Genomic DNA, 13910 nt, shown 5'->3' on the forward strand with positions numbered 1-13910 from the left:
CTCTAAGTTGATTTATAGTTTAACGCGTTTTATTTATAGATATAAGAACTCGCTGTAACGAGTATAGCATAATTTTGGCACCACATCACAGTCCCGACGGACTCGGGGTCCGTCAACCGACGATGTGAACCTAGAACCATTCCGAGAGCTCACGTACGTATCACGTTCATTTCATTGAGCAATAAAATCTCTAGTTATGGCAATTCAATACGAGCACAATGCGCGATAACAGCGGAGGGGCGGCGGGGAGGTCAGGGGGAGGTGAAGAAGCACTCGAGCTATGGCGATAAACTCCATGCACTCAGGATCGTAACCGCCGTCTCCGGGCTCGTGTTATGTGCCATAAACTGCACCATAGGATTGATCACAATATAGCTTAACTTGGACGCAACTATGTAGTTTATGAGGACAGCAACGTGACGCTAGGATATGCTTTATGGAAGGACTTGGAACTAGTGTTCATAATATTATGTTGAATGATGTGGTTGTTTTATTTTTTATTGCATATGAGATGTGTAATACATATAATATAATGTATGGGAGTTCCCTTAGGGCTGTTCAAGTTATCTGTATTTTTTTTTTTTATAGAATAGGAAGGCGGACGAGCATATGGGCCACCTGATGGTAAGTGGTCACCAACGCTCTTAGACATTGGCATTGTAAGAAATGTCAACCATCGCTTACATATCCAATGCGCCACCAACCTTGGGAACTAAGATTTTATGTCCCTTGTGCCTGTAATTACACTGGCTCACTCACCCTTCAAACCGGAACACAACAATATCAAGTATTGCTGTTTTGCGGTAGAATATCTGATGAGTGGGTGGTACCTACCCAGACGAGCTTGCACAAAGCCCTACCACCAGTGTATGTCACCCCACATCTAATGCTTAAAACTGTGCTTGCGGTTTCACCCGCGTATAACTTAAAGAAATCACAAAGAGCAGACTTATAATATTTCAGTATATTTATTGGTTTTCGCCGCACCAGGTTTGGATAGGGCAGCATACAATTGGCCATAATAAAAAAACATTCCCTTAAATCGATTCCGACATACTTTAATGTCTTTCCCAGTGCTTTATTTATTGTGACTACAAACGGTACTTTTACAGGACATTGTGTCCTTTTAAAATTTTAAGTTAAATCTGTGTAATTAAAAAATAAGTACTTAATATCAACTAATCGACTAAGTTACTTTAACAAAACTGAACTGCGACTGAACGAAATACTTACCTAACCTATATATCGCTATATTTTGTAAATAACTTTGTTAGTTAAAGTATAAGTTATTTACAAACCGAAAACAAATACTTATGTATGAGTATTTTTAAAGAACCTACTTAACTACCTGTTGAAATATGATAAAACTATAAAAAGTAGTAAAAACTGTCAATAATCTTATCTCGATATCTTTTATGAGAATTAATGGCATGTTTTTATAAAAACAACTTCGCAAATAATGCATTATTTTGGAACAAATTTGATAACCATACAAAAGATTATAGTGAGTCAACCTTAAAAGATAGACATATGCTATCACGGACTTTCTTTTTAACTTTTCAAGTGGAACAATTCTGTCATACATGATAATTGTGTAATTTTAAGCAGCGCATGCAACGCAGCGCAAGCTCTCAAAGGAATACTTTTTCCCCGTTTTTGCAACATTTTTCATTGATGCTCCGTTCCTATTGGTGACGTGTAACGTGATGTTATATAGCCTATAGCTTTCCTCGATAAATGGCCTATCCAACATTTATTCAATTCGAACCAGCAGTTCCTGAGATTAGCTTATTATATTTATACTTAAATGTAATAGTTGATGAAGATGACATGCATACTTTAAAATCACAGACTTCCATACAACCATTTATCTTTTATTAATTACTTACACGCGAGCGAAGTTGCGGGCAATAGCTTATTATGAAATATATAGTATCAAAAGTTGACCCCTATGTATGTATTAATAAATTATAACAAAATCAATGAAATATAAGAAAACAAAATAATATAAATTAAATATACTATTAATATGAAATATTTATAAATCTCCTTAATCACTAATTTAGGTAGTTTAGATAGATTTGTTATAAAACGCGTTTAACTGAATACCTGTTTATTATGATTGATTTTATAAATCTGAGCTCAACTAACATTGGAAGAGAATCTAAATCTCTGAAATTGACCATTTTTTAAATTTGTTTTGTTTCTATCTACTTTCAATCATTATAATTTTACAAATTATCATTTAAAGGTAGCTAAAGTTTCAGCTAATTCAATTTATATACCATTTTTATCGAATAAATGTTCTACATGATTCTTTAAATTGACAGTTTTATTTATTTATGAATCGATTGAAATAAAACAAACACTAAATTTTAATTGAAACTTGCCACAATCGATTAGTGAAAATCGCACCCGAATCCGTTTAGCAGTTTCTAAGATTAGCGAGCACAAACGCACAGATAAACAGACAAAAATTCTAACTATCATTGTTTTGAGTTCTATTGCGGTGATAAAAGCCCCCGGTAATAGTTTCGTGACCTAATTTTTATAAAATTAGGTCACGGTCATATTAAACTTTACAACTTTACTACGAAAACTTATGTTTGTATAGTTTTGCAATTTCAACATATCTCGTTCATTAAAGTTGTCTGTCAACCTGTCAACCCACTCTTATAAGAATAAAAAAATATAAGTACCTTTGTGTGTTGGTATTAATAATTATTAAGATAAGACTGTTATTAAGTAATTTATTGAGTTTCATTAACAAATATTATAATTTTAAAGAGTATCGTTATGTTTGTCATCACAGTTGGTAAATTTAGTAATTACAAGTATGAAGTACGAGGCGTCGAACATCAGTGCCTACATGATGTGATTTCTTTCAAATGTTTAATACATACACATACATCACACACACACATCAGATATAGGGAATGCAACAACTTGCAGGGTAGAAAATGAGTGGTATGTCGCCTGTCATAAAATATGCATGATCAATGGAAAAAGGTTTTTTTCATACATAATATTAAAATGTACAAGTAGTACTACTAAATGTCAAATAAACTGATGCTTAAAAACAAGTAACACGCATTAGTCACGCCGCAATCATGATGAAATGGTGTCATTTAGCACTTTTAAAACGAAAATGTAATAAATTTGTACTTATTTTTTTATAGAATAGGCAGGTAGACTTGCAAATGGATCACCTAATAGTAAGTGGTCACCACTGCCCGCAGACATTAGCGTTGTAAGAAATATTAACCACCGCTTACATTGCCGACGCGCCATAAACCTTAGGAACTAAGATTCTATGTCCCTTGTGCCTGTAGTTTTTATTTTTATAGAATAGGAAGGCGGACTAGCAGATGGGCCACCTGATGGTAAGTGGTCACCAATGCTCTTAGACATTAGCATTGTAAGAAATGTCAACAATCGCTTACATAGCTAATGCGCCACCAACCTTGGGAACTAAGATTTTATGTCCCGTGTGCCTGTAATTACACTGGCTCACTCACCCTTCAAACCGGAACACAACAATATTAAGTACTGTTGTTTTGCGGTAGAATATCTGATGAGTGGGTGGTACCTACCCAGACGAGCTTGCACAAAGCCCTACCACCGAGTAAATAAAAATTTAAAAATACTGAATATAATTCTGTGGCAAGCGCAGCGTAGGGCGCCCTCCAGCCAGGTGGACCGACGACCTTAAGAAGGTGGCGGGCACCAACTGGATGCGGAAGGCGGAGGACAGGGAGCTTTGGCGCACCTTGGGAGAGGCCTATGTTCAGCAGTGGACAACGATTGGCTGTTGATTGATTTTTGATTGATTGAATATAATTCAATTGATTGCTTATAAGAATTTTCTTAGATAAATATAATTTTCATAGATCGGAATCGAAATGGACGATATGTGCACAGGAGGTCATTATATAGTACAATATATTTATGTATAATACTGGAAATTATAATTCATGACCAAGTCATCGCTTTCGGTCGATAAAAACCACATTTAAAAGATATGTAAAATACTCTCATACTTTTAGAGTTACCATATTGTCTTTGTTGTTCCTTTAAGATTTTTTATTGTTTTACTCAGATTTTTTGGTTTATTAATCAGATAAAAACCAAGTATATTTTATATTATTATAATGATTATAGTTTGAGCGAAATATTGCTACTTGAAATATTATTATTTTCCTCTGCTACTGTACTTTGTAGTATGGACTAATATACACATCGTTCAACTCTCAATGTGATCGTATTTCCTACAACCGGTCCGACGTCAGACTTTAGAGGATGTCCTGAAACTGGCGTCGCCGTCTCAGACGGCCCGAGACGAGTCACACTTCTTAAGTTTCGTTTGTCGAGTAAATGGATCAAGGATGTTTTACTTCTATAACAACGTGGACGTGTCGTAACTCGTCAGCTCGCGAGCCGCGCGACTGTCAATAAACTAATTCTTAAAACTCGAACTTTAGTCCTGATTAGGTATGAAGAGTTTTTTGTCAGTACAACAAATATGGTACGTTGATACGTTAGTGCATTAAAATAATAATCAGCTTTTTGTAGAGCGGTTTGAAGTTAAATAAACACACATATTATTCCTATGCTGTCACTATGACACACTTCGTTAGAGTCGCTATATTAACTTTTACTTTAATGTATTTACTCTAGCAGAGGCTGTGAGCGAGGAAATATTATCACATAAAGCACAAAAGATATCATTAGTCGGTGAAAAGAGACTAAGAGTGTCGACCAGTGTCCAGCGCTTAGAGTTGTGAGGATGTTGTTACCAACTAAGATACTTATATACCGAACGACATTTGTGTAAGTAGGTTCTAGTATAGTAATAAGGCTTTTTAAACATATAATTTGTCTTCCGAATATAGATTTAGAAGAGAAATGTGTGATTCATATGGTATATGACATGGTAAGAGTGAATATAACTTTGTGGAAGTAATTACCTACGCAGGATGCAAGGTTTCGGTTATGCGAATACAGATATGTATGCATGTATAGTGTTGTATCCCGTAAACCGTTTCACTCTGCTTCGTGATCGTGACTGTATCCGTATCTCATTCAAAAATTCATAAATATTAAGTAATTTTGCAAATTGCATGAATTAGGTTCTCGGAAATTAACGTCAGCGTGAAGAAGTATGCGTAGGCTTTCGCAATGAGATTGGATCGGACGTGGTAGACGCCGGTCGAAATAATTGACAATAAATCGTTTTTAATGACGCCACTGGAAGCTCCGTTGCGTGCGGTAATTGAACTGAGCCCGCAACGCGAGCGTTCCCGTCACACTCGCTGATGCTGATTGCTGACTGAGGATTTCACACAATCATTGTCGCAGACCGCAGCACATTACCGTCCTTACAGCTTACAGAGCAATACAGCCTTACTAAAAAACGACGTGGGCTGATTTTTATCTACTCCAATATAAACGCTAGTGTCATATGTAATTATATAACCGTTTATAATAATATTTAAATACAATATATTTATATGAAATTTTACAATTTAACTAAGCTAATCTTAACTTAAATGTTATAAGTATAAGAGTGCAAAGAAGAAAATAAATTATGTTATTAGAAGTTAAAAACTTAGAGGCAATTCAGGCGACAGTTCCGTCCAAAAACAGTTGACACGTTTTATCATCTTAATTTATACATACAGTCAATCAGTTAAGTCTATGTATTATTTTTAATTAAGAAAATGTGAGTTTATAGTGTTGTTTATGTGCTATAAATATATTCATATTTAAAAGCTTATATTTTTACTAGTTGATATCTATTTATATTGATAGGTACTACTTTATTTTTACAAAACAATTTCATTGAAAAGAAATCACCAAAAAAAAATGAATAAAGAAATAAAAAAATATATCCCGTCTGTTATAAATAATTTTTGGTTTATCCTTTGATTCGGCAAAATTACATATAAGCGAAGCTGCGTACTGCGGCGATCTGCTGCTTTTTTAATCTAGTAGCTAGCATATATACTCGTAATATTGACTGTCACACAACGAATAGTTTAGATGTGTCGTACGTAACTTGTACAGCCATCTAGTGGCGATTCGCTGAAGCGCAAGCTGTTTGTTTACAAAGAGTTTTACAACCGGCTACAACCACGTGGCTGAGTAACATGAAACGATCAATGAGTGTTAAACTTAAAGTGAGGACACAGCTAATGCTTATAGTAATATAACGATTTCACTGCAGATCTTTACCTAGTTAAATTACTTGATGTGCTAATAACGCGAATATATTATTAAGTATATTAGTTCGAATAAATTTCTTATAAAAAGTGTTGTAATCTTAAAATAAGATTTTCATCAGTGTGTCAAATGTAGTAATAAGGGGCGAACTATTTGCATATCTGTTTCTCTAATTTAAATAAATCATTATAATTAAACCTTCATTTTATTGAAGTGTTCTTAATTCTTTAATTTTTTAACCTGTGGAGGTATGTAATATGTTATCTTACTAAGTGGTCGCTTGCCGCAGCAGGAGCTGCCGGTGCGACTAAACGAGGGATGAATATTAATTGCCAATCTACAAACTTAGTCACGATGTCACCCCATTTTGCCGCAGTTTAATTACAATTTTAAGCACAAAAAACCAGTAGGTAACAAATAATAATTTATTATAATATCAATGCCATAGGTCATCGATTCAATGATTGTATAATTTGTAAAATAATACTAGTCCTTACTCACGGCTTGTGTAGCGGCGGCACAATTTATTATTATGTATTCTTAAATTCTTTTATACATTAAATTATTATTATTTAAATACTTAAACCCGAGATAGCCCAGTGGTAAGAACGCGTGAATCTTAACCGATGATCGTGGCTTCAAGCCCGGGCAAGCACCACTGAATTTCATGTGCTTAATTTGTGGTTATAATTCGTCTCGTGCTTTACGGTGAAGGAAAACATCATGAAGAAACCTGCATGTGTCTAATTTCACTGAAATTCAGCCACATTTGTGTGCCACTAACCCGCACTGGAGCAGCGTGGTGGAATAAGCTCAAACCTTCTCCTTAAAAAGGGAGAGGAGGCCTTAGCAGTGGGACAGTTCACAGGATGTTACTGTAAATTATTTTATACAAACAGATATAACATCTGTTATAATATCTATCTATTCCTATATTCAATAACGCGTTGTATCAACTAAACTTTATCGTAAATACTTTATAAAAAGTTTCTGTAATTTGTTGTTGCAAGTCGCAAAATTTTTTTATATTCCAAACCATTATAAAAATATTGATGTAAATCATTTTACATTTATCAATTGACTATATCTTAAGTAATGTTAAGTTGATGTAAAAGAAAACGACGGAAACTTAAAGAAAATACAATTTACGACAAAAAAGCGGTAATATGAATTGTAGGTAAACACCGACTTACTTGTATCATAATAGATGGCGCTGCATAACGTTTAAGCAATGCTTTTTTTATAAAATCTAAAATATGTCACCTTAATTGTTTATGTAATAATTAATGTAATAATTAAATAATAAAATATATTAACAATTAATGTTTTAAGTATCCGATCGTGCAAGCTATTTGAATAACTGTGTAAATCAAAGTCAACAGACATTGACACTGACGTCTTACGACAGATACCGAATATTAACAATTATTATCAACATAACCTCATCCGTTTCAATTTCCTTCTAATTCATGTGATTCGAAGATTGATTCTACTTATGGTAATTCAATAATTAAACGTATTTTTGTAACGTTACTTTTTATGTTTTCGTTTTAATTATCGTCGTAAAATGCACTCTCGATACTTTTATTTGGATTTGGAATTAGATTTGTAAGTAATAATATTGCATAACACGGAAGTTTTAATTTTTCTATTAAAAACTAAGGCATTTGGTAAACTTTATATCTTCGTAAAATAATAGCATATCTTAGTAATTAAGTTAGATTAAATAGTAATCATTATGAATTATAACCTAATATTTATATATGTATGTAAATTGTGTAAAGTTGCATTAATTTTTCTCTAAATATACCTACAAATTACTCCCAGATTACCTTAGTGCCTCTTTTATTGGGTTAACTTGTAAAATAAATTAGAAATGCCATTATAAATGCCAGTCGCTTGTGTATCATATGTGAGAATGTTTGCAGTTCAGCAGTATTTGTTCCAAAGCATCTCTAGGTCCTTTCGAATTAGGAGCTAGTGACTATGATTTGCTCATGTTTCATATTGATCGCAATTAAATTTCAATAATGAATAAAAATAGATTTAGTCTAGGTGATTAAAGTCCTACGATGTTGTGTTTCTAAATTATACCGTGTCAAAATTGAATAAATAATTAATTGTATAAAAGATATAAAAATATTTGCTCATCTCTGCTTCTGAGGTTTAAATGTAGGGTTTCTTACAAGTGCATCTGAGTAGCTGTAGTGGTACAAAATTTGGTGTGTTCATACTTGGTATTGCTTCGCTGTCCCGTTTGTGTGGTGAGTGATCCAGTGTAAACACAGGCAATGGATATAATATAAATTAAAATAAGCTCCTATAGTTAGTGGTACATTGTCAGTGTAACAGCTTATAGTGCAAGTGCTAATGGGCATATGTAATGATTAACAAAAAAAATCCAACGAAGTAAACTGTATAATTAATATATTTGGTACTTTTGGATAGTTTTAACAATTTTTAAATTACTTAATAAACACTTATTTTGCTTAATCATTTTAATGAACATTTACATAATTTATGTATTTTATTAATTATATGGAATTAGTATGTAATTATAAATATACAGGTTAATTTAAGAGGATATAGTATTAGTTAAAAAAAATAACATTTTAATTGAACATTTCCAGAAGCACTTCAATTAGACCTGAGTTGGCAGTTCAAAGTATACTGCAAGAAGCAACGCAAGAATTGTTCGGCGAGTGTTGCGGCGTACGAGCGGACATACTGCGCGTGCGCGAGGAGCACGGGACGGCGCACGTCCTCGTACGAACACGTGATACACATCTCCGCAAACTACGAGCGGCGCTCGCACTGACACCTCGTAACATACGTGTACTTGCCGAGGCGCCTTCCTTGCAGGCACTGATTTAATCCTTGTAAGTCTTGTTTAAGTATGTGACTATCGCTCATAATATTGGCGAATTATAAACCACGTCACACGTTGAGTTATAAAGGAACACCGCGTGACAGCGGAAATGGACGAGTCATAAGCTTCGCGACGTCACTTTATACATTTATAAAAATAAATTATGAGCGAGTTGTAGTTTAACGGTGTAAAATTTTGACTTAGATGCTATTTGCATTGCCGCAAATACTCCAGGATAAACATGTACTACTGGTGTGGAGCACGAACTTTCCGGTGTCGTGTTAAATCATGACAATTTTGGTTCACTGACTGACTCAGAGCTAGAAAGCTAGACAACTGTGACACGTGTTTGTGCCAAGCATGGGGTGGATCAATAAATTCGAGCGGCGGAGCTTATGATAGGCCAAATAAATAAAAAGGTGTAACGTTTGTCAGCGCCACGAGTATCGCGGAGAGTATGTCGGCGCGGCGCGTGTGGGAGACGGGCGAGGGCGGCAAGGACGTGGTGGTGGTGGCGCCGCGCGACGAGCTGGCGGCGCCGAGCAGCGCGGTGCTGCCCGCGCCCGAGCCCGCGCCCGGCCTCATCCTGCCCGACGGCGCCATCAACTGGGGCTGCCCGTGCCTCGGCGGGATGGCCACGGGGCCCTGCGGCACGCAGTTCCGGGACGCCTTCTCCTGCTTCCACTACAGGCATGTACTCTTCGAAACATAATTGCTCGTGTAATGTAGTTGGAGTCGATCAGAAATATTTTTGTGTCGGTTATGTGTAATGCTCGGTGCCTCTGAAATCCTTTTTTCTATAAAGAGTGATATCAGACGCTTCTTATGTGTATTTTATTTAATGATATTTTCTAAGAAAGGGGTCAACATAGTTGCTGAAAATATTTTACTACTTATTAAAATATTCTTTTTATATCGAACTTAGTCACTTGATGCATAAATAACAGGCATCGATTTCGTCAATAAGCGAGCGAACGGTCAGACGTTAATTTTATTAATTCTTTTTGAGAAAAATATTAATCGTTTCAGCGAAGCGGAACCAAAAGGCAGCGACTGCTACGAAAAATTTAGTATAATGCAGGAGTGTATGGGACAGTACCCTGAGCTGTACGGCAAGGACGAGGACGACGACGAGCTGGCGGCGGCGCTGGAGCACGCCGCCGACGCGCCCGCCGCGCCGCCTGCGACCCCCGCGACCCCCGCGACCCCCGCGCCCCCCGCGACCCCCGCGCCCGCCGAGCCCGCGCCCGCGCGCGCCTGAGCGCCGGCGTGGTCTCGTATAAAGCACAATTGAACGTAGTATATATATTATTGTCGATAGTTCGATTGTTTCTGTTAAAATAAGTTACGTTTTTTTTTATATTTCAGCCAAAAAGTTTCGTCTCTTAATGATGAGTGTAGTGTAGCGTTCTGTGAAGGTGACAAGTATTACTTTGATTTTGCAAAGTAATGATGTGTATCTTTGCCGTACATAAATGTTTTGAGAAGTTATTATCTCTTTCATTGTAATGTTACTGGCCGCTTACTGTAGATCTTATCTACATCTAGTGTGCACGATATTATTCCTTGCATATAATGTTTACGAGGTACCAACCAGTCCAGGAACTTAGGACCTAAGTTTGAGACTTAGGTCTTGCTGTCGAGAACTTCAACTGACACAGTTTGTAAGTATATCGCTCGGTGTTGTTATTCGTTGGTAGAAAGCTTTAGGTAAACAAGTTTTTGATGCCGACCGCATACTACAACATTCTGGGGGTATTTAACAAATCAAAATCAACTATTTACAAATTATTTAGCAACTGTTGTTTTTTACAACAATATATAAAATTTCCCCTTTTAAAGATAACACAACAATTAATTGTTCAAAATATTGTTTTTTTGGTATGGGTCGACAAAAGTGTACAATGCCTCCACACAAACTGAAGTCCTTAAGTGAAACTGGACGTCCAAACATGGTCGAGCAACCTTTAGTATATTCTCAATAATAAAAAAATGGTCAGCAACGCCCATAGACATGGCAAGACATGGTAAGAACTGTTAACCATCGCTTACGTCGCCAATGCGCCACTAACCTTGGGAACTAAGACGTTATGTCCCTTGTGCCTGTAATTACACTGGCTCACTAACCGTTCAAACCGGAACACAACAATTCCACGTACTGCTGTTTTGCGGTAGAATATCTGATGAGTAGGTGGTACCTACCCAGACGAGCTTGCACAAAGCCCTACCACCAGTCAGTGGCGGCCGTAGGGGGTGGCGAACAGGGCAATCGCCCGAGGCCTTGCTATTGCAGAGGCCTCGCGCAACAACCCAAGCAAATTTTAAAAAATATAGATTTTTTTAGTTAACTAATTTATTCATTCAAAACATAATTGAAAAATTCATTATGTAGTACTTGAATATCGCGAATCGGGACATAATGTTCTGCTCCTCTATTGCTTGAGGAATCTCCGTGTTTCATTTCGTTCGTCAACTCTTGTCACCTTGGAATTATTTTGCTTGCAGTATGAGTTACAAAAACTGTACCGTACATATCTTTCAATTTTATTGAATATTACGTTCTTATAGTATTTGAACTATTGAGTAAGCTGAAAAAGTGTAAAAAAAACTGTGTGATACTTAAAAATTATTTCTGACTGTTTGTGCGAAACAAAACGAGATTTACTCAATGAGTTCGCGTGATCGTGATGCCGGTAGAAAATTTGAGTCAGGTAGTTCAAAAAGGAAAAGAGCTATCAAAAGAAAGCTGGTAAAAGAAAATCTACGTGGATCTTTATATAAATATATAAAAAGTGATGATCAAGAAACCTCTACAAAACATTTATTGACTGACGGTGACTCTAATCCTGATCTTTACTGGTGGTAGGGCTTTGTGCCAGCTCGTCTGGGTAGGTACCACCCACTCATCAGATATTCTACCGCAAAACAGCAATACTTGATATTGTTGTGTTCCGGTTTGAAGGGTGAGTGAGCCAGTGTAATTACAGGCACAAGGGACATAAAATCTTAGTTCCCAAGGTTGGTGGCGCATTGGATATGTAAGCGATGGTTGACATTTCTTACAATGCCAATGTCTAAGAGCGTTGGTGACCACTTACCATCAGGTGGCCCATATGCTCGTCCGCCTTCCTATTCTATAAAAAAAAAATCCAGCAGAAAACATTCCTTCCCCATCATCATGGGTGCCGTCAATAAGTAAAAACAGCGAGGATGATGATGAATTAACTACATCATTGTCTCTTAGGTCACCGGTGCCGCCGTCAACGCTATCCAGTCAAGAACACGAATCTGAGCCCGAGTGTATGTCTACATCCATAATGGAATGGAAAATCTGAATCTTCAAAATGGCCCCGGTTTGTGGACCATAACAATTACTGATGTAGTCCGAACTGAGATTGTATTAAAAGGTCCAATCCGGGTTAAAGTTGATTTATTTCCCGTAAATGATAATGGACGGCGATTCAGCGAATATCTTTATAATAAGATAAAGAATTATGATAAGTTAACGGTGAAAAACTTGACAGGGGCTGGATGATTAATTCACAAACAAAGGGATGCTGTTTACTGCTTTCCGTGTCGAATATTCGGGCTAGAAAAGACAAAGATAGGATCAAGTGAAGGAGTGTGTGATTGGAAACACTTGGGTGATTACCTAAAGTCACTTGAATCTAGTCGAAACCACAAAGATTGTATGTTGAAATGGATTAATTTAGAGAATGGTTTAAAAAGCTGTTCCACGACTGACTTCTTGGCCCAGTCACAAATCGAACAAGAAAGGCAACGTTGGAGAGATATTTTAGAAGGATTGATTGCAATTGTAAATTATTCATATCATTGTCGACAATGTGCGCGCAAGCTGCCATCCTAGGTTCGAGGCTCTTAAACATCATGAAAGCATATTTGGTTTCATGTATAATATAAAAAGATTAAAGGAAATTAGTGATAGTGAACTTTTGAAGCAATGCAGCAACTTGCAAGTATCTATGACAATAGGAGAATCGTGTGATATTGATGGACATGAATTGTACGAAGAATTGAATCTGTTCATCCGTGTGTATGAAGGAAACGACGACATTATCTCGGTGCTGAAATACATAATAGAAAAAAAAAATAACTGAAGTTTACCCCACTATCGAAATAGTCCTATGAATTATTGCTACCACACCTGTTACAGTTGCGTCTGCTAAAGGGAGTTTTTCGAAGCTTAAAATTATTAAAACATATTGGAGGAATTCGATGACACAAGATCCAATTGTAGCTCATCGAATGTAGTGGTTGTTTGTTGTGTAGTGTGTGGTCTTGCGTTGTCGTGAAGCAGCAGTGGCCTAGAGCGATTGACCAATCTCGTTTGTTTAGCAGCTAGTTCTTCCTTCATGGTTTGCAGTTGCTGACAATAGATATCTGCCGTAATCGTTTGGCCAGATTTTAGAAAGCTGTAGTGAACGACACCGGCGCTGGTCCACCAAACACTCACAAGTAACTTTTTCTGAGTCAATTTTCGTTTAGGGCAGGATTTGGCTGGGTCTCCAGGGTTCAACCATTGCGACGAGCGCTTCCGATTATCGTATAGTACCCATTTCTAATTACAAGTAATGATTCGATTTTAAATCCCTTCATTATTGTGTCGGTTGAGCAAAGTAACACAGCAGTCGACGCGTGTTTGCAAGTTCGATTCACTCAATTCATGATGTACCCATCGTTCAAGATTTTTTTTTTTTTAATTTCCCGATTTGCTTTAAGTGGATTAATACGGTTTTATCACTTACCCCGAAGCCTGCAGCTATCTCTGAAGTGCTTTGTGATGGATCCGCTTCCACAA

At 36.6% G+C, this 13910-nt stretch overlaps 1 protein-coding gene across 2 annotated transcripts; it reads left to right on the forward strand.

The window, feature by feature from the left end:
- Window positions 1-7613: 7613 nt before the first annotated feature.
- On the forward strand, window positions 7614-10582 carry LOC126776134 (mitochondrial intermembrane space import and assembly protein 40-B). Of its 2 annotated transcripts, none has more exons than XM_050498434.1 (4): window positions 7614-7720; window positions 8853-9101; window positions 9527-9781; window positions 10121-10582. In XM_050498434.1, the coding sequence occupies exons 3-4, from the start codon at window positions 9549-9551 to the stop codon at window positions 10350-10352; spliced, it is 465 nt and encodes a 154-aa protein (XP_050354391.1). In that variant the 5' UTR covers window positions 7614-7720; window positions 8853-9101; window positions 9527-9548; the 3' UTR covers window positions 10353-10582. The 2 variants fall into 2 exon arrangements, with proteins under 2 accessions (XP_050354391.1, XP_050354390.1); XM_050498433.1 differs by having other exon boundaries at window positions 7632-7830.
- The last annotated feature ends 3328 nt before the right edge of the window (window positions 10583-13910 follow it).

The sequence above is a fragment of the Nymphalis io genome, chromosome 19 (genome assembly GCF_905147045.1).
Source record: "Nymphalis io chromosome 19, ilAglIoxx1.1, whole genome shotgun sequence".
NCBI classification, from domain to species: domain Eukaryota; kingdom Metazoa; phylum Arthropoda; class Insecta; order Lepidoptera; family Nymphalidae; genus Nymphalis; species Nymphalis io.

Excerpts from the sequence above, each read along its gene's own strand:
- LOC126776134 (XM_050498434.1), top strand. The coding sequence starts at position 9,549 with ATGTCGGCGCGGCGCGTGTGGGAGACGGGCGAGGGCGGCAAGGACGTG. Across the intron at positions 9,782-10,120 it reads TTCTCCTGCTTCCACTACAG|CGAAGCGGAACCAAAAGGCA; the intron begins GCATGTACTCTT and ends TAATCGTTTCAG.